This window comes from Pelobates fuscus, chromosome 1, assembly GCF_036172605.1.
Source record: "Pelobates fuscus isolate aPelFus1 chromosome 1, aPelFus1.pri, whole genome shotgun sequence".
Lineage (NCBI taxonomy): Eukaryota > Metazoa > Chordata > Amphibia > Anura > Pelobatidae > Pelobates > Pelobates fuscus.
The window spans coordinates 493,008,998-493,028,017 of record NC_086317.1 but is presented as its reverse complement, the minus strand read 5'-3'; the positions used below and the strand labels follow the sequence as shown (position 1 = coordinate 493,028,017).

Below are 19,020 nucleotides of genomic sequence, written 5' to 3'. Positions count from 1 at the left end.
TTGGTCTATGATATTAACCCCGGCCTGATCTATGATATTATTAATCCCCGCTTGGTCTATGATATTAACCCCGGCCTGATCTATGATATTATTAATCCCCGCTTGGTCTATGATAATAACCCCGGCCTGATCTATGAGATTATTAATCCCCGCTTGGTCTATGATATTAACCCCGGCCTGATCTATGATATTATTAATCCCCGCTTGGTCTATGATATTAACCCCGGCCTGATCTATGATATTATTAATCCCCGCTTGGTCTATGATATTAACCCGGCCTGATCTATGATATTATTAATCCCCGCTTGGTCTATGATATTAACCCCGGCCTGATCTATGATATTATTAATCCCCGCTTGGTCTATGATATTAACCCCAGCCTGATCTATGATATTATTAATCCCCGCTTGGTCTATGATATTAACCCCGGCCTGATCTATGATATTATTAATCCCCGCTTGGTCTATGATATTAACCCCGGCCTGATCTATGATATTATTAACCCCCCGCTTGGTCTATGATATTAACCCCGGCCTGATCTATGATATTATTAATCCCCGCTTGGTCTATGATATTAACCCCGGCCTGATCTATGATATTATTAATCCCCACTTGGTCTATGATAATAACCCCGGCCTGATCTATGATATTATTAATCCCCGCTTGGTCTGTGATATTAACCCGGCCTGATCTATGATATTATTAATCCCCGCTTGGTCTATGATATTAACCCCGGCCTGATCTATGATATTATTAATCCCCGCTTGGTCTATGATATTAACCCGGCCTGATCTATGATATTATTAATCCCCGCTTGGTCTATGATATTAACCCCTGCCTGATCTATGATATTATTAATCCCCGCTTGGTCTATGATATTAACCCCGGCCTGATCTATGATATTATTAATCCCCGCTTGGTCTATGATATTAACCCCGGCCTGATCTATGATATTATTAATCCCCGCTTGGTCTATGATATTAACCCCGGCCTGATCTATGATATTATTAATCCCTGCTTGGTCTATGATATTAACCCCGGCCTGATCTATGATATTATTAATCCCCGCTTGGTCTGTGATATTAACCCGGCCTGATCTATGATATTATTAATCCCCGCTTGGTCTATGATAATAACCCCGGCCTGATCTATGATATTATTAATCCCCGCTTGGTCTATGATATTAACCCGTCCTGATCTATGATATTATTAATCCCCGCTTGGTCTATGATAATAAGCCCGGCCTGATCTATGATATTATTAATCCCCGCTTGGTCTATGATATTAACCCCGGCCTGATCGATGATATCATTAATCCCTGCTTGGTCTATGATAATAACCCCGGCCTGATCTATGATATTATTAATCCCCGCTTGGTCTATGATATTAACCCCGGCCTGATCTATGATATTATTAATCCCCGCTTGGTCTATGATATTAACCCCGGCCTGATCTATGATATTATTAATCCCCGCTTGGTCTATGATAATAACCCCGGCCTGATCTATGATATTATTAATCCCCGCTTGGTCTATGATATTAACCCCGGCCTGATCTATGATATTATTAATCCCCGCTTGGTCTATGATATTAACCCCGGCCTGATCTATGATATTATTAATCCCCGCTTGGTCTATGATATTAACCCCGGCCTGATCTATGATATTATTAATCCCCGCTTGGTCTATGATATTAACCCCGGCCTGATCTATGATATTATTAATCCCCGCTTGGTCTATGATATTAACCCCGGCCTGATCTATGATATTATTAATCCCCGCTTGGTCTATGATATTAACCCCAGCCTGATCTATGATATTATTAATCCCCGCTTGGTCTATGATATTAACCCCGGCCTGATCTATGATATTATTAACCCCCGCTTGGTCTATGATAATAACCCCGGCCTGATCTATGATATTATTAATCCCCGCTTGGTCTATGATATTAACCCCAGCCTGATCTATGATATTATTAATCCCCGCTTGGTCTATGATATTAACCCCGGCCTGATCTATGATATTATTAATCCCCGCTTGGTCTATGATAATAACCCCGGCCTGATCTATGATATTATTAATCCCCGCTTGGTCTATGATAATAACCCAGGCCTGATCTATGATATTATTAATCCCCGCTTGGTCTATGATATTAACCCCAGCCTGATCTATGATATTATTAATCCCCGCTTGGTCTATGATATTAACCCCGGCCTGATCTATGATATTATTAATCCCCGCTTGGTCTATGATAATAACCCCGGCCTGATCTATGATATTATTAATCCCCGCTTGGTCTATGATATTAACCCCGGCCTGATCTATGATATTATTAATCCCTGCTTGGTCTATGATATTAACCCCGGCCTGATCTATGATATTATTAATCCCTGCTTGGTCTATGATAATAACCCCGGCCTGATCTATGATATTATTAATCCCGGCTTGGTCTATGATATTAACCCCGGCCTGATCTATGATATTATTAATCCCCGCTTGGTCTATGATAATAACCCCGGCCTGATCTATGATATTATTAATCCCTGTCTGACTCCTTTTTTCTTTCCTTGAAAATGTGAACAATTTGTATCCAGTCTCTTCCTCAAATTGTCACTTCCTGTCCCTCCTATTACACCCTCCCTGTCCCTCCTATTACATCCTCCCCTCCTATTACACCCTCCCTGTCCCTCCTATTACACCCCCCCTCCTATTACACCCTCCCTGTCCCTCCTATTACATCCTCCCCTCCTATTACACCCTCCCTGTCCCTCCTATTACATCCTCCCCTCCTATTACACCCTCCCTGTCCCTCCTATTACACCCTCCCCTCCTATTACACCCTCCCTGTCCCTCCTATTACATCCTCCCCTCCTATTACACCCTCCCTGTCCCTCCTATTACATCCTCCCCTCCTATTACACCCTCCCTGTCCCTCCTATTACACCCTCCCCTCCTATTACACCCTCCCTGTCCCTCCTACTGTTACCCTGTGTGCTCCAATCATTGGAGCTGTTGTGGCCCCTGCCCCCTCTGTATAACACTCCCTGTCTCTATATCTCCTCCTATCACCCCCCCCCCCCCCTTCCTATAGCCTCCTCCCCCCCAATGTAAGTGTCAGGAGACACAGCACTATACAGAGACCGGCAGAGACAGCAGCTGCCTATACAGAGACAACTACAGGTAACTCAATACAGAGACAGCTACAGCTAACACTATACAGAGAGAGCTACAGCTAACACTATACAGAGAGAGCTACAGCTAACACTATACAGAGAGAGCTACAGCTAACACTATACAGAGAGAGCTACAGCTAACACTATACAGAGAGAGCTACAGCTAACACTATACAGAGAGAGCTACAGCTAACACTATACAGAGAGAGCTACAGCTAACACTATACAGAGAGAGCTACAGCTAACACTATACAGAGAGAGCTACAGCTAACACTATACAGAGAGAGCTACAGCTAACACTATACAGAGAGAGCTACAGCTAACACTATACAGAGAGAGCTACAGCTAACACTATACAGAGAGAGCTACAGCTAACACTATACAGAGAGAGCTACAGCTAACACTATACAGAGAGAGAGCTACAGCTAACACTATACAGAGAGAGAGCTACAGGTAACACTATACAGAGAGCTACACTATACAGATAGCTACAGGTAACACTATACAAAGAGCTACACTATACAGAGAGAGCTACACTATACAGAGAGCTACACTATACAGAGACCGGCAGAGACAGCAGCTGCTTATACAGAGACAACTACAGGTAACTCAATACAGAGACAGCTACAGCTAACACTATACAGAGAGAGCTACAGCTAACACTATACAGAGAGAGCTACAGCTAACACTATACAGAGAGAGCTACAGGTAACACTATACAGAGAGAGCTACAGGTAACACTATACAGAGATAGAGCTACAGGTAACTCAATACAGAGACAGCTACAGCTAACACTATACAGAGAGAGAGCTACAGGTAACACTATACAGAGAGAGCTACAGGTAACACTATACAGAGAGAGAGCTACAGGTAACACTATACAGAGAGAGAGCTACAGGTAACACTATACAGAGAGAGAGCTACAGGTAACACTATACAGAGAGAGAGCTACAGGTAACACTATACAGAGAGAGAGCTACAGGTAACACTATACAGAGAGAGAGCTACAGGTAACACTATACAGAGAGAGAACTACAGGTAACACTATACAGAGATAGAGCTACAGGTAACACTATACAGAGAGAGAGCTACACTATACAGAGAGCTACACTATACATAGAGAGCTACAGGTAACACTATACAGAGAGAGAGCTACAGCTAACACTATACAGAGAGAGCTACAGGTAACACTATACAGAGAGCTACAGGTAACACTATACACAGAGCTACAGGTAACACTATACAGAGAGAGCTACAGGTAACACTATACAGAGAGAGCTACAGGTAACACTATACAGAGAGAGCTACAGGTAACACTATACAGAGAGCTACAGGTAACACTATACAGAGAGAGCTACACTATACAGAGAGCTACAGGTAACACTATACAGAGAGAGCTACACTATACAGAGAGCTACAGGTAACACTATACAGAGAGCTACACTATACAGAGAGAGCTACACTATACAGAGAGCTACACTATACAGAGAGCTACAGGTAACACTATACAAAGAGCTACACTATACAGAGAGAGCTACACTATACAGAGAGCTACACTATACAGAGACCGGCAGAGACAGCAGCTGCTTATACAGAGACAACTACAGGTAACTCAATACAGAGACAGCTACAGCTAACACTATACAGAGAGAGCTACAGGTAACACTATACAGAGAGAGAGCTACAGGTAACACTATACAGAGATCTACACTATACAGAGAGAGCTACACTATACAGAGAGAGCAACACTATACAGAGACAACTACAGGTAACACTATACAGAGACAACTACAGGTAACTCAATACAGAGACAGCTACAGCTAACACTATACAGAGAGAGAGCTACACTATACAGAGAGCTACACTATACAGAGAGCTACAGGTAACACTATACAGAGAGAGCTACACTATACAGAGAGCTACAGGTAACACTATACAGAGAGCTACAGGTAACACTATACAGAGAGAGCTACACTATACAGAGAGAGCTACACTATACAGAGAGCTACACTATACAGAGAGCTACAGGTAACACTATACAGAGAGAGCTACACTATAAGGAGAGAGCTACAGGTAACACTATACAGAGACAGCTACACTATACAGAGAGCTACAGGTAACACTATACAGAGAGAACTACAGGTAACACTATACAGAGAGAGCTACAGGTAACACTATACAGAGAGAGCTACAGGTAACACTATACAGAGAGCTACAGGTAACACTATACAGAGAGCTACAGGTAACACTATACAGAGAGCTACAGGTAACACTATACAGAGAGAGCTACAGGTAACACTATACAGAGACAGCTACAGGTAACACTATACAGAGAGAGCTACAGGTAACACAATACAGAGAGAGCTACACTATACAGAGAGAGCTACACTATACAGAGACCGGCAGAGACAGCAGCTGCTTATACAGAGACAACTACAGGTAACTCAATACAGAGAGAGCTACAGGTAACACTATACAGAGAGAGCTACAGGTAACACTATACAGAGAGAGAGCTACAGGTAACACTATACAGAGAGAGCTACAGGTAACACTATACAGAGAGAGCTACATGTAACACTATACAGAGAGAGCTACAGGTAACACTATACAGAGAGAGCTACAGGTAACACTATACAGAGAGAGCTACAGGTAACACTATACAGAGACAGCTACAGGTAACACTATACAGAGAGCTACAGGTAACACTATACAGAGAGCTACAGGTAACACTATACAGAGAGCTACAGGTAACACTATACAGAGAGCTACAGGTAACACTATACAGAGAGCTACAGGTAACACTATAAAGAGATAGAGCTACAGGTAACACTATACAGAGACAGCTACAGGTAACACTATACAGAGAGAGAACTACAGGTAACACTATACAGAGACAGCTACAGGTTACACTATACAGAGAGTGCTACACTATACAGAGAGCTACAGGTAACACTATACAGAGACAGCTACAGGTAACACTATACAGAGACAGCTACAGGTAACACTATACAGAGAGCGCTACAGGTAACACTATACAGAGACAGCTACAGGTAACACTATACAGAGAGCGCTACATGTAACACTATACAGAGAGCGCTACACTATACAGAGAGCGCTACATGTAACACTATACAGAGAGCGCTACACTATACACAGAGAGCTGACACTCCTGGTCTTTCTTGCAGAGTACAATACAGAGTGAGACGTGACAAGGTTTCTATATAGCATCATGCTGTATGTTTGGAGTGTCTTCGCAGTGGCCCTCGTGTGGCCCTCGGTGTCCAGCGTTCCTCTCCCAGACCTAGTGACCGCACAGGAGCTGTCCAACCTGGGACTGCGTTTCGGATGGCAAAATCTGACGTGCCCCTTGTGCAAGGCGATATTCTCCGCAGTGGATGTCAGCCTGCAGGTAATTGACAGCCATTCACAGATGGGGGGTACTCTTTCTGGCTCCTTTTACACTAATGGGCTTGGGTGTCGGGGTGAATAGACATTGCTTATTACCCAACCTTCGTGGCTTTGGAATGGGGTTTTAAATATAACAATGCACAGGGGGCTTCGGGAACTCTTGCTTAACATGAAAACATGAAATTGTGACTATAACCACTTCAAAGAGATAAAGCAGTTACGGTGTCCCTTTAATCGGATCTCCGTGAGACAAGGACATTCTATTGGAAACCCCTAAGGAGTCCCTTGCTGAGCTGGCCACGTTTATCGGACTTTGGCCAGCTCTACCATAAGGTGGCACTGGTAGCTACCTTAGGGAGGCGCTGGCCTGGGAAGGGGGCGGAATGCACTGCACAGCATGGCCAACTGTGGGAAAGGAGCTTGTTTCTCTCTCCCCGGTCTGACAAGAAGCAATTCGGCGCTCTCAGTGAGCGCTTCCTGTCAGACCGGGGAGAGGAAACCAAACTCCTCTCCTGCGGTCTGTGCTCGCCAACGCTACACAGGAAGAGAGAGGCGAGCTGGCACATGGAACCTGCGGGGGAGGAGTAAATGAGACGCATGGGGGAGTGAGACGCAATGGTGCCAAGGTGCTGGGGGAAGACACACACAAATTGGGCGAGAGAGAGAGGGAGAGAGAGAGAGAGAGACACACACACACCCCTAGAGGGGCTGGGAGGGGGACACAAGAGACAGACCAACGCTTGGGGGTAAAGAGATCCAGAGGGTCTGGAGGCCCCAAAGAGACACAGAGGGGCTGAATAAGTGGCAAAAGAGAAAGAGGGGCTGAGGGGACACACCCAGAGGGGCATAGAGGAGTTGAGAATGGGAGAAAATTACACACAAAAGGGCTGGGGGTAGAAAGAGGCACACAAAGGGGCTGGGGGTAGAAAGAGGCACACAAAGGGTGGGGTGTAAAAAAAAAAAAGGAGAAAAAAAAACAAAGGAGAAAAAAAAATTAGAGATAAGATATACTAAAGTGGAGTGTAAGACAATAAAAAGGAGGGGGGGATTAAGGGACACACGGGTTAAGATGTATACAGGAGTGTGGGGGTGGTGGGCGGCAAAATGCATCTCGCCCGTGTAGCCAAAAATCCTTTCACCAGCCCTGCATCGGACATTGTACTTTCATACTCCTTGTTGCTGCCATGGTTTAGTTCAGACGGTTCCAGATCGCGTTTCCTCCGATTCTACCAGAAGTGGCGTTCTAGAATCCATGGAGAAACAGCACGCGGTGCGTGAGATCATGTGGTGACGTCTGGTTGGAAATGAGAAGCAAATTTCATATTCTAGTCTAATATAGTCAAATTGGAAGTAGTGCTAAAAATGTATATTTACTTTGAATTCCAAACAATTCACCTTGTGCATAACGTGACTGTCTGCTAGGTTAGTAGAAACAAGCTTTGCTGCAAGTTCCGTATTCTGGCTTATTCACCAAAGGCAAACAAAACTAAAGACATTTCACCCACTTGACCTGATCTAGCGGTCTCCTCCTTCTTTTCTTCCAGACTCCACTGTCTATATTATTCCACCAACTCTCCGAGGTGGTAACTTTAGAACTTTACTGCCCTCACTGTGTACGATCTATGACTGCTTATGGTGCATTTATTTGATCCCAGCCACAATGATTAATGATATCATGGAGACTGGGATCATATATTACAATATAGATTGTACCATGGGTTAATATCCTCGACAGATGTCTGGAATTAGAAATGAATTCTGCCTCAGTTGTGGCCCAGCCTCGCTCCTTTACTCTAGATTAAGCTGTTTTGCAGTTTCATCGGAGACACTAGGTTAATCCTGCCGCCTTCTAATCTAGATTAATGCTCAACCACTTCTCTCCAGCCAAGTCTTGTCCTCCATTCTAGATGAATTCTCTTCTCTGGCTGCTTATCTGGTGTTAAGCTGTTGACCTACATACATTTTTATTGCAGATACTTCTAGGGAGGCCCGTCCTCTGTAACTTAGCCAGACTTATTAATTAGAAGGTGTGGTGGACCTGGTGAGAAACAAGATCTGGAATAAAGTGTAGTTAATGCTGGAGAAGTCCTTGGAGTCCACCTGTAAAGAGTTATTCTTTTTGTTGTAACACAACTGCTCATCCAACTAATGTTTGATCCTGTGTCTATATGACCATCTTCTTGTGGTGTTCGGGTCTGGGACCTTGATGGACAGCTTTGTGTGTGTTACTGTTATTTTTTTAAAATTGTGCTTTTTTTTTGCCAGGTGGAGAGTAACATGGACATGGTGGCAGAACTGGCAGAGAAAATCTGTGTGAAAATGCGTGTGGAAGAGCCCCGTGTGTGCCACCAAGTTGTGCAGCTCTTTAAACATGAGGTGGTAATGGCATGGGCGCTGTCTGTGCTTCGACCCTCGGAAATATGTGCTCTTCTTGTAGGCAGTAGCTGTGGACACTGGGACATTTATGCAGAGTGGAACATTTCCCTTCCCAAAACTCCCAAACCCCCAGTGGTACCTCCAGTCCCCCCTCCACCTGGTGCCAATATTTCCCGTGTTCTCTTCCTGACTGATGTCCACTGGGACAAGTCTTACACCCCAGGAGCCTCACCCAGCTGCAAAGAGCCGCTTTGCTGTCGGGGTAAACCATCAGGGTCCACCAAAGGTGCTGGTTACTGGGGAGAATATGGCGCTTGTGACCTGCCTCTGCACACCATTGAGTCTCTGCTACGCCACGTGGCCACACAGGGCCCCTTTGACCGTGTTTATTGGGCAGGAGACATACCGGCTCACAATGTCTGGGAACAGACCAGGAACAACCAGATAAATGCACTTGAAACTATTACTAACCTCACCCAAAAATACCTGGGCTCAATACCTGTCTATCCAGCGGTGGGGAACCATGAGAGTGCTCCGGTCAATGGCTTCCCCCCTCCCTATATCCACGGAAATCTCTCATCCAGCTGGCTGTATGACGCCATGCAGCATGCATGGAGACAGTGGCTCCCAGAGTCAGCACTGGAGACTCTCCGGTAAGTACTCTATAAGGGATGGATATCATTTCACACATACAGGGTTATTCACTACAGTAAGATTTCACAGTAAACTTTAATTTAAAAATGTAGGCAAAGGAGCAGAATTAAAAAAACAATCTGTTTTCAGTATGGAAGTTAAAGGAACATTATAGAGTCAAGAACACAAACATTTATTCCTGACCCTATAGTGTTAAAAACTGTATCTAGCCCCCCTCCCTTCACCCCCTAAATGTAGTAAAGTCTTATCTCTATACCAGTCTGCTGCTGCTGGCTCTGACTTGTCTGCTGACATCATCAGATGTGCAGCACTGACCCAGAAAGCAATTGCTAGACCTGTCACAATCCTAATAAATGAATCCTTGGTTTATATACCCAAACTCTGGAAGACTGCGAGAGTAGTGCCTATCCATAAAAGTGGTGACACTACTTTGGTTTCTAACTATCGCCCAATATCATTGCTCCTGGTATTGTAAAAAATCGTAGAAAAATGTGTTAAATCAGAGGCTGCTCACTGATTTAAAAAAAAAAAAAAAATAGGGTCCCCCCTTTAATCTACAGGGGGGTCGTATTGCCCCCACCCCTGAGTGGTGGGTGGGGACCCTACAGTAAAATAAGGGGGACACCTAATGTCCTGCCCCTGGCCCCCACCCCTGAGCGGCGGGTGGGGGCCCTAAATTATAATAAGGGGGGGGGGACCTAATGTCCTCCCCCCTGGCCCCCACCCCTGAGCAGTGGGAGTGGCCCTAAATACAAATAAAGGGGTGGGGGGACCTAACGTCCCCCCCTGGCCCCCACCCCTGAGCGGTGGGTGGGGGCCCTAAATTATAATAAGGGGGGGACCTAATGTCCTCCCCCCTGGCCCCCACCCCTGAGCGATGGATGGGGGCCCTAAATTATAATAAGGGGGGGACCTAACGTCCTCCCCCCTGGCCCCCACCCCTGAGCGGTGGGTGGGGGCCCTAAATTATAATAAGGGGGGACCTAATGTCCTCCCCCCTGGCCCCCACCCCTGAGCGGTGGGTGGGGGCCTTACAGTAAAATAAGGGGGGGGTCCCAAGGTCCTCCCTCCCGGCCCCCACCCCTGAGCGGCAGGTGGGGGCCCTAAAAAAAAATAAATGTCCCCCCCCAGGTGACTAGTGGTCCACAAACCCCTAGTCACCCCCTCTCCCCTCCCTCCCCCCCAAAAAAAATTAACCCCCTACCTACCCCCCCACCCTAAAAATAATGAAGGGGTGACCTTTAACTAAGTACCTGTAAATAAAATAAAACTTACCATTCGATGTTTTCTTTCTTCTAAAATCTTCTATTTTCAGACCCAAAAAGGGCAAATAAAAATCCATTATAACCGACGCAGCAAAAAAAATAAAAAAAAATCAATTTTCACCCGGCGAGGGCTCCGCGCAGACTGAGCTCTGCAGGGCGGGGGAAGGCTTATAAAGCCTTGCCCCGCCCTGCAATTAGGCTCAGCGCACTCTGATTGGTGGATTTAAGCCATCCAATCAGAGTGCTCTGACAGGTAAATGAAGAGACGGACAGGTAAGTCTCTACATTTACCTGTCACAGCACTCTGATTGGTTGGTTTGAAATCCACCAGAGTGTTATGAGTCAAATTACACAGCGTGGGAAAATTCCAAAGAACTTTCCCACGCTGTGTAAAGGGGGGCCTTTTTTTTTTTTTTTTTTACAGTGAGGAGCCACAGGCTGCTCACTGTTTAATAGACATGCCCCTACTCACGGTATAGCGAGTAGGGGTATAATTTACTAATTCTAAGTAATCTTTACTTAGTATTAGTAAATTTGGCAGAATTACCAATTTAGGTCTTTCAGCCTTTTAGTAGATAGCTCCCTAATACCGTGGGAATTAGGGAGTTATCTACTTATTCATTCCTGTCATTACATTGACAGGCTAAGTAACTTACATTTTATATGAATGTATGTTACTTGATTGTTGAAAGTGTTGCAAATGCTTACAGGTGAATCCTGGCTATGTTTGTATACTTTTTATTTAAAATTGTATACAGTGTAACATTCTTCTTCTTTCGCTGGGTAAGTATGTTAGTACTTAGGCAATACTGTGCTTCGGTATTTTCGGGACCTCGCACTTCAGCAATTCGGACATTCGGAAGTCCCCGAATATGAATTCGGACGAATTTTGGGAAATTCGGATATTCGGGGACTTCGAATTGCCGAAACGAATTGCACATTACAAATTACACAATTCCCACCTATCCATCAAAACAAATTCAAAACGGCATACTGAACGCAGGCCACTCTTTCAAATACTTGGGTATGATGTTAGACCCCAATATATCTTTTGGCCTCCACATAGAAAAACTTGCATCTAAACTTTATCCAAAACTAGGTGCCCTGTACAGAAACAAATCCTGCCTAAGCCCTACAGTAAAGGAAAAGATTGTACAGTGAATGCTGATGCCAATCATTGATTATGGGGATGTAGTATATGCATCTGCATCGCAATCCCACATTAATAAACTCAACACATTGTATAAATCGTTCTGACGATTTGTGCTACAATGTAATTACAGGACCCACCATTGTGACATGCTAAAAGAACTAAACTGTCTGTCGCTGGAATCCAGACGCACCCTTCATCTTTCCAGCCTTGTGTTTAAGAGCTTTTCTGGGAAACTCCCACCCTACCTGAACGCAATGCTTTCCCCGGCTGTTCCCACTTCCTATAACCTCCGATCCAGTACCAACACTTTACTTAGTCTACCTCAATACAAAAAGAAAGCAGCTCGATCCTCCTTCTCCTACAGAGCGCCGCAATTATGGAACGACCTCCCGCACAATTTAACCCCTTAAGGACCAAACTTCTGGAATAAAAGGGAATCATGACATGTCACACATGTCATGTGTCCTTAAGGGGTTAAAATCTTCCCTAAGCTTAAAGTCCTTTAAGAGATCCCTCTCTACATACCTCAAAACAGAATGCACCTGTCATGGTTGATTACATATTTCCTACCTGTTCTATGTTACATTTTGTATATATTGTATATTAATATTGGTTTTGTATTTTATTGTACCCTAATGTAACAATGCAATGATTTGTGGACCCAGGACATACTTAAAAACGAGAGAAATCTCAATGTATCTTTCCTGGTAAAATATTTTATAAATAAATGGAGGAGTGGCCAATGGAGGTGCCCTTAGGCTGTAATTTAAACACTGCATTTTCTATGAAGGGAATAATTCTACAACAAGCTGTAGTTGTTCTGGTGACTACAGTGTCCATTTAAATTTGAAGTTCGCAGCAATTCCCACATTAGGAAATAACCCGGACTGAGACTGGAAGAAGCCGCGGGCTTTAATCGAATTTTGGAATTTCGAACACTTTGTACAAAGTTCTGTCGGGATATCTACCGTATTTTTCGCTCCATAAGACGCACTTTTTTTCCCCTCAAAAGTGAGGGGAAATGTATGTGCGTCTTATGGAGCGAATGTGTGGTACCTTGAGTCAAAACGCCAGAGTGCAGTGATGAAATGTGGATCGTGGAGGCTCCTGGGGTTCCTGTGCGGCTGAGAGGAGGCTCATGGGGTTCCGTGCTGCAGAGAGGAGGCTCCTGGGGTTCCGTGCGGAAGAGAAGAGGCTCCTGGGGTTCCGTGCGGAAGAGAAGAGGCTTCTGGGGTTCCGTGCGGAAGAGAAGAGGCTCCTGGGGTTCCGTGCGGAAGAGAAGAGGCTTCTGGGGTTCCGTGCGGAAGAGAAGAGGCTCCTGGGGTTCCGTGCGGAAGAGAAGAGGCTTCTGGGGTTCCGGTATTGCGTCGGTCCAGCACCGTGCTTCTTCCCCACTCGCTCGTAGCCGGGATCTACCGCCACCTAGCTTACCTCACTTGAACAGCAGTGGTCTTGCTGGGATCTATCGCCACCTAGCTTCCCTCACTTCAACAGCAGTGGTCTTGCTGGGATTTGAGGTAAGAGCTCTATCGCCACCTAGCTTTCCTCACTTAAACAGCACTGTTAGCAGTGATCAAAACCCATAGCTGATTAAACACTGTTATATTCCCACAAAATGTTGTAATATATGACAACATATTACAACATGTACAGTAATTACCGTACATTAATATATATTGAATATAATATTAATTTTATTTAAATTGTCAGGGATCAGATTAATGGGGCAGTTCTCTGAAAAGTGCAAGTTGAATTTGCACATTTATTTTCCTTGTGGAATTTTATAGATATCACTTACGGTACTATGTATGTTTGCTATGATGCCATTATTTAAAGGTACGGTCAGCACTCAGTGGTACACATTGGAGATACGGTACATTACTGACAGTTCCTTCATCACTGTATTTTCTTGCAGAAACCTTCCCCCATTCTACATACAAGGATGAGCAAGCAGAAAAGACTAGCATATAAGATTCCTTTTAAACTAGAGGTAGTAAAGTATGCCAAGGAGCATGGAAACAGAGCAGCGGAGAGACATTTTGGGCCACCTCCAACTGAAAAAATGATAAGAGAGTGGAGGAAACAGGAGGATCAGCTGCAAAAAGTGGATAAAAGTAAGCACACTCTTCGTGTACATGCTGCAAAGTGGCCACAGTTAGACGTGGCCATGAAAGAATGGATCACAAATCACCGGAATAATGGCTTCTCAGTCTCTACAAAAATGATAATATATGAAGCCAAACGCATTGCTGTAGAGAAAGGCATTCACGATTTTATTGGATCACCATCGTGGTGCTACAGATTTATGAAGCGATGTGGCCTTGCTATGCGCACCAAAACTAGAATTGCGCAAAAAATGCCAAAAGAATATGAATCTAAGATTCTTTCTTTTCATAAATTTGTCATTGATGCTAGGAAGAAAAATGGGTATGAAATTGGCCAGATTGGGAATATGGATGAAGTCCCGCTAACCTTTGATGTGCCATCTAATAGGACTGTTGATCTGAAAGGTGCCAAAACAATCACCGTGAAAACCTCTGGACATGAGAAAACCCATCACACGGTTGTGTTGTCTTGCTGTGCAGACGGCACCAAATTGCCACCCATGTTGATTTTCAAAAGGAAAACGTTTCCAAAAGAAGCGATTCCAAGAGGAGGAGTTGTTGTTCATGTTCATGAGAAAGAATGGATGGACGAAAATGGAATGAGAGTATGGATTGAAAAAGTGTGGTCCAAACGTCCTGGAGGGCTTCTGAAAAAACCTGCCTTATTAGTACTTGACCAGTTTAGAGCACATATTAGTGAAACTACAAAAAAGTGCTTTAAAGAAGTGAAGACTCATCTAGCTGTAATTCCTGGAGGTCTTACCAGCCAGTTGCAACCTCTCGACGTTTCCATCAACAAACCATTTAAGGTCTTTATGCGAGAAGAGTGGAACAAATGGATGGCTGCTGGCAATCATGATTTGACACCTACTGGACGAATGAAGAGGCCCACTATCACTCAAGTTTGTGAATGGGTGAAAACTTCATGGCACTCTGTGAAGGAGGAAATTGTTGTCCAGTCATTCAAAAAATGTGGCATTAGCAATGCTTTGGATGGAAATGAAGATGATATCTTATATGAAGATAGCGAAGAAAGTGATGTCAGTGATTGTGAGCAACTGAGCTTCCTAAATTCTGACTCTAGCAATGATGAGTTCTTGGGGTTCACAGAAGACTAGAAGAGTACTCAAACCTTAAAGTCTCTCTTCATTTGTTAATGACAGTGATGATGTTCTTAATACCACTGTTGACTTAATGCCACTGTTCACTTTACATGGTTGAAATATTATTCTGATATACTGGTAGTTTATACTGGTAGTTTATTAAATAGTTTAGTACAACATTTGATTCAGAATATTTTTTTTCTTGTTTTCCTCCTCAAAAAACTAGGTGCGTCTTATGGTCAGGTGCGTCTTATGGAGCGAAAAATACGGTAGTCTAAAGAAACAGATAGCCCATCATCATAGAAAACGCCACTAAGTACAAACTTTAAATTGTGAACTAATTAGCAGATAATTAAAGGACCACTCTAGGCACCCAGACCACTTCAGCTTAATGAGGTGGTCTGGGTGCCAGGTCCTTCTAGGGTTAACCCATTTTTTCATAAACATAGCAGTTTCAGAGAAACTGCTATGTTTGTGAATGGGTTAAGCCTTCCCCTATTTCCTCTAGTGGCTGTCTCACTGACAGCCGCTAGAGGCGCTTGCGTGATTCTCACTGTGAAAATCACAGTGAGAGCACGCAAGCGTCCATAGGAAAGCATTATGAATGCTTTCCTATGTGACCGGCTGAATGCGCGCGCAGCTCTTGCCGCGCGTGCGCATTCAGCCGACAGGGAGGAGAAGAGGAGGAGCGGAGGAGGAGAGCAGGAGGAGATCTCTCCGCCCAGCGCTGGAAAAAGGTAAGTTTTTACCCCTTTCCCTTTTCCAGAGCCGGGCGGGAGGGGGACCCTGAGGGTGGGGGCACCCTCAGGGCACTCTAGTGCCAGGAAAACGAGTATGTTTTCCTGGCACTAGAGTGGTCCTTTAATGGTTATTTTACTCATAGAACAAGGGTGTGTGTACGTTAGGTGATGGAGGGTGGTTAATTGGCAGAAGGTGTGTGCCAGTTATCTGCTGTTGTAACTGGCACACAGTAAACCTTAGTCCTCGGTTTCTATGTTTGGCATTCAGCAGGTGCCAGTCCTGGGATGGCAATCAGTGTGTGCCAGTCCTGGGTTTGTATGTTTGGCATTCAGCAGGTGCCAGTCCTGGGATGGCAATCAGTGCGTGCCAGTCCTGGGTTTGTATGTTTGGCAGTGTGTGCCAGTCCTGGGTTAGCATTCAGTGTGTGCCAGTCTTGGATTGTATGGTTGGCATTCAGTGGGTGCCAGTTCTGGGTTAGCATTCAGTGTGTGCCAGTCTTGGGTTGTATGTTGGCATTCAGTGGGTGCCAGTCTTGGGTTGGCATTCAGTGGGTGCCAGTCCTGGGTTTGTATGTTTGGTGTTCAGCAGGTGCCAGTCCTGTGTTGGCACAGTGTGTGCCAGTCCTGGGTTTGTATGTTTGGCGTTCAGCAGGTGCCAGTCCTGTGTTGGCACAGTGCGTGCCAGTCCTGGGTTTGTATGTTTGGCAGTGTGTGCCAGTCCTGGGTTAGCATTCAGTGTGTGCCAGTCTTGGATTGTATGGTTGGCATTCAGTGGGTGCCAGTTCTGGGTTAGCATTCAGTGTGTGCCAGTCTTGGGTTGTATGTTGGCATTCAGTGGGTGCCAGTCTTGGGTTGGCATTCAGTGGGTGCCAGTCTTGGGTTGGCATTCATTGGGTGCCAGTCTTGGGTTGTATGGTTGGCATTCAGTGGGTGCCAGTCCTGGGTTAGCATTCAGTGGGTGCCAGTCTTGGGTTGTATGGTTGGCATTCAGTGGGTGCCAGTCCTGGGTTGGCATTCAGTGGGTGCCAGTCTTGGGTTGTATGGTTGGCAGTGTGTGCCAGTCCTGGGTTTGTATGGTTGGCATTCAGCGGGTGACAGTCCTGGGTATGGTTGGCATACAGTGGATGCCAGTCCTAGGTATGGTTGGATTTAGTGAGTGCCAGTCCTGGGTTTGTATGGTTGGATTTAGGAAATAGCAGTCATCAGACGTCGTCATTGGGAATCTGAGACCACTCTCCGCCGGAGGGGGGGCGACTGGCCACTCTCCGCCGGAGGGGGGGGGGGGGCGACTGGCCACTCTCCGCCGGAGGAGGGGAGGGGGGGGCGACTGGCCACTCTCCGCCGGAGGGGGGGGGGGCGACTGGCCACTCTCCGCCGGAGGAGGGGAGGGGGGGCGACTGGCCACTCTCCGCCGGAGGAGGGGAGGGGGGGGGGCGACTGGCCACTCTCCGCCGGAGGAGGGGGGGGGAGACTGGCCGCTCTCCGCCTGAGGAGGGGAGGGGGAGGCGACTGGCCACTCTCCGCTGGAGGGGGGGGGGCGACTGGCCACTCTCCGCCGGAGGAGGGGAGGGGGGGGCGACTGGCCTCTCTCCGCCGGAGGAGGGGAGGGTGGGGGGTGCGACCGGCCACTCTCCGCCGGAGGAGGGGAGGGGGGCGACCGGCCACTCTCCGCCGGAGGAGGGGGGGGGGGGGGGGGGCGACGGACCACTCGCTCTGTTTATACACTATATAAATCCATAGATAGATAGAAGCAGGGCTCGCTCTGTTTATACACTATATAAATCCATAGATAGAAGCAGGGCTCGCTCTGTTGATACACTATATAAATCCATAGATAGATAGAAGCAGGGCTCGCTCTGTTGATACACTATATAAATCCATAGATAGATAGAAGCAGGGCTCGCTCTGTTTATACACTATATAAATCCATAGATAGATAGAAGCAGGGCTCGCTCTGTTTATACACTATATAAATCCATAGATAGATAGAAGCAGGGCTCGCTCTGTTTATACACTATATAAATCCATAGATAGATAGAAGCAGGGCTCGCTCTGTTTATACACTATATAAATCCATAGATAGATAGAAGCCGCTCTCCGCCTGAGGAGGGGAGGGGGAGGCGACTGGCCACTCTCCGCTGGAGGGGGGGGGGCGACTGGCCACTCTCCGCCGGAGGAGGGGAGGGGGGGGCGACTGGCCTCTCTCCGCCGGAGGAGGGGAGGGTGGGGGGTGCGACCGGCCGCTCTCCGCCTGAGGAGGGGAGGGGGAGGCGACTGGCCACTCTCCGCTGGAGGGGGGGGGGCGACTGGCCACTCTCCGCCGGAGGAGGGGAGGGGGGGGCGACTGGCCTCTCTCCGCCGGAGGAGGGGAGGGTGGGGGGTGCGACCGGCCACTCTCCGCCGGAGGAGGGGAGGGGGGCGACCGGCCACTCTCCGCCGGAGGAGGGGGGGGGGGGGGGCGACGGACCACTCGCTCTGTTTATACACTATATAAATCCATAGATAGATAGAAGCAGGGCTCGCTCTGTTTATACACTATATAAATCCATAGATAGAAGCAGGGCTCGCTCTGTTGATACACTATATAAATCCATAGATAGATAGAAGCAGGGCTCGCTCTGTTGATACACTATATAAATCCATAGATAGATAGAAGCAGGGCTCGCTCTGTTGATACACTATATAAATCCATAGATAGATAGAAGCAGGGCTCGCTCTGTTTATACACTATATAAATCCATAGATAGATAGAAGCAGGGCTCGCTCTGTTTATACACTATATAAATCCATAGATAGATAGAAGCAGGGCTCGCTCTGTTTATACACTATATAAATCCATAGATAGATAGAAGCAGGGCTCGCTCTGTTTATACACTATATAAATCCATAGATAGATAGAAGCAGGGCTCGCTCTGTTTATACACTATATAAATCCATAGATAGATAGAAGCAGGACTCCCTCTGTTTATACACTATATAAATCCATAGATAGATAGAAGCAGGGCTCACTCTGTTTATACACTATATAAATCCATAGATAGAAG

At 46.0% G+C, this 19,020-nt stretch overlaps 1 protein-coding gene across 3 annotated transcripts in view; it reads left to right on the top strand.

The window, feature by feature from the left end:
- The first annotated feature begins 3,090 nt into the window (after positions 1-3,090).
- Positions 3,091-19,020, top strand: part of SMPD1 (sphingomyelin phosphodiesterase 1) — a 34,762-nt gene continuing 18,832 nt past the window's right edge. Inside the window, exons 1-4 of one of the 3 annotated variants that reach the window (XM_063433307.1) lie at positions 3,091-3,141; positions 3,748-3,776; positions 6,358-6,581; positions 8,846-9,609. In XM_063433307.1, the coding sequence (XP_063289377.1) occupies positions 6,402-6,581; positions 8,846-9,609 (944 nt within the window). In that variant the 5' untranslated portion in view covers positions 3,091-3,141; positions 3,748-3,776; positions 6,358-6,401. Of the gene's footprint in view, positions 3,142-3,747; positions 3,777-4,726; positions 4,780-5,577; positions 5,612-6,357; positions 6,582-8,845; positions 9,610-19,020 lie in introns of those variants that run through there. The other 2 variants (XM_063433322.1, XM_063433314.1) reach the window with 2 other exon arrangements.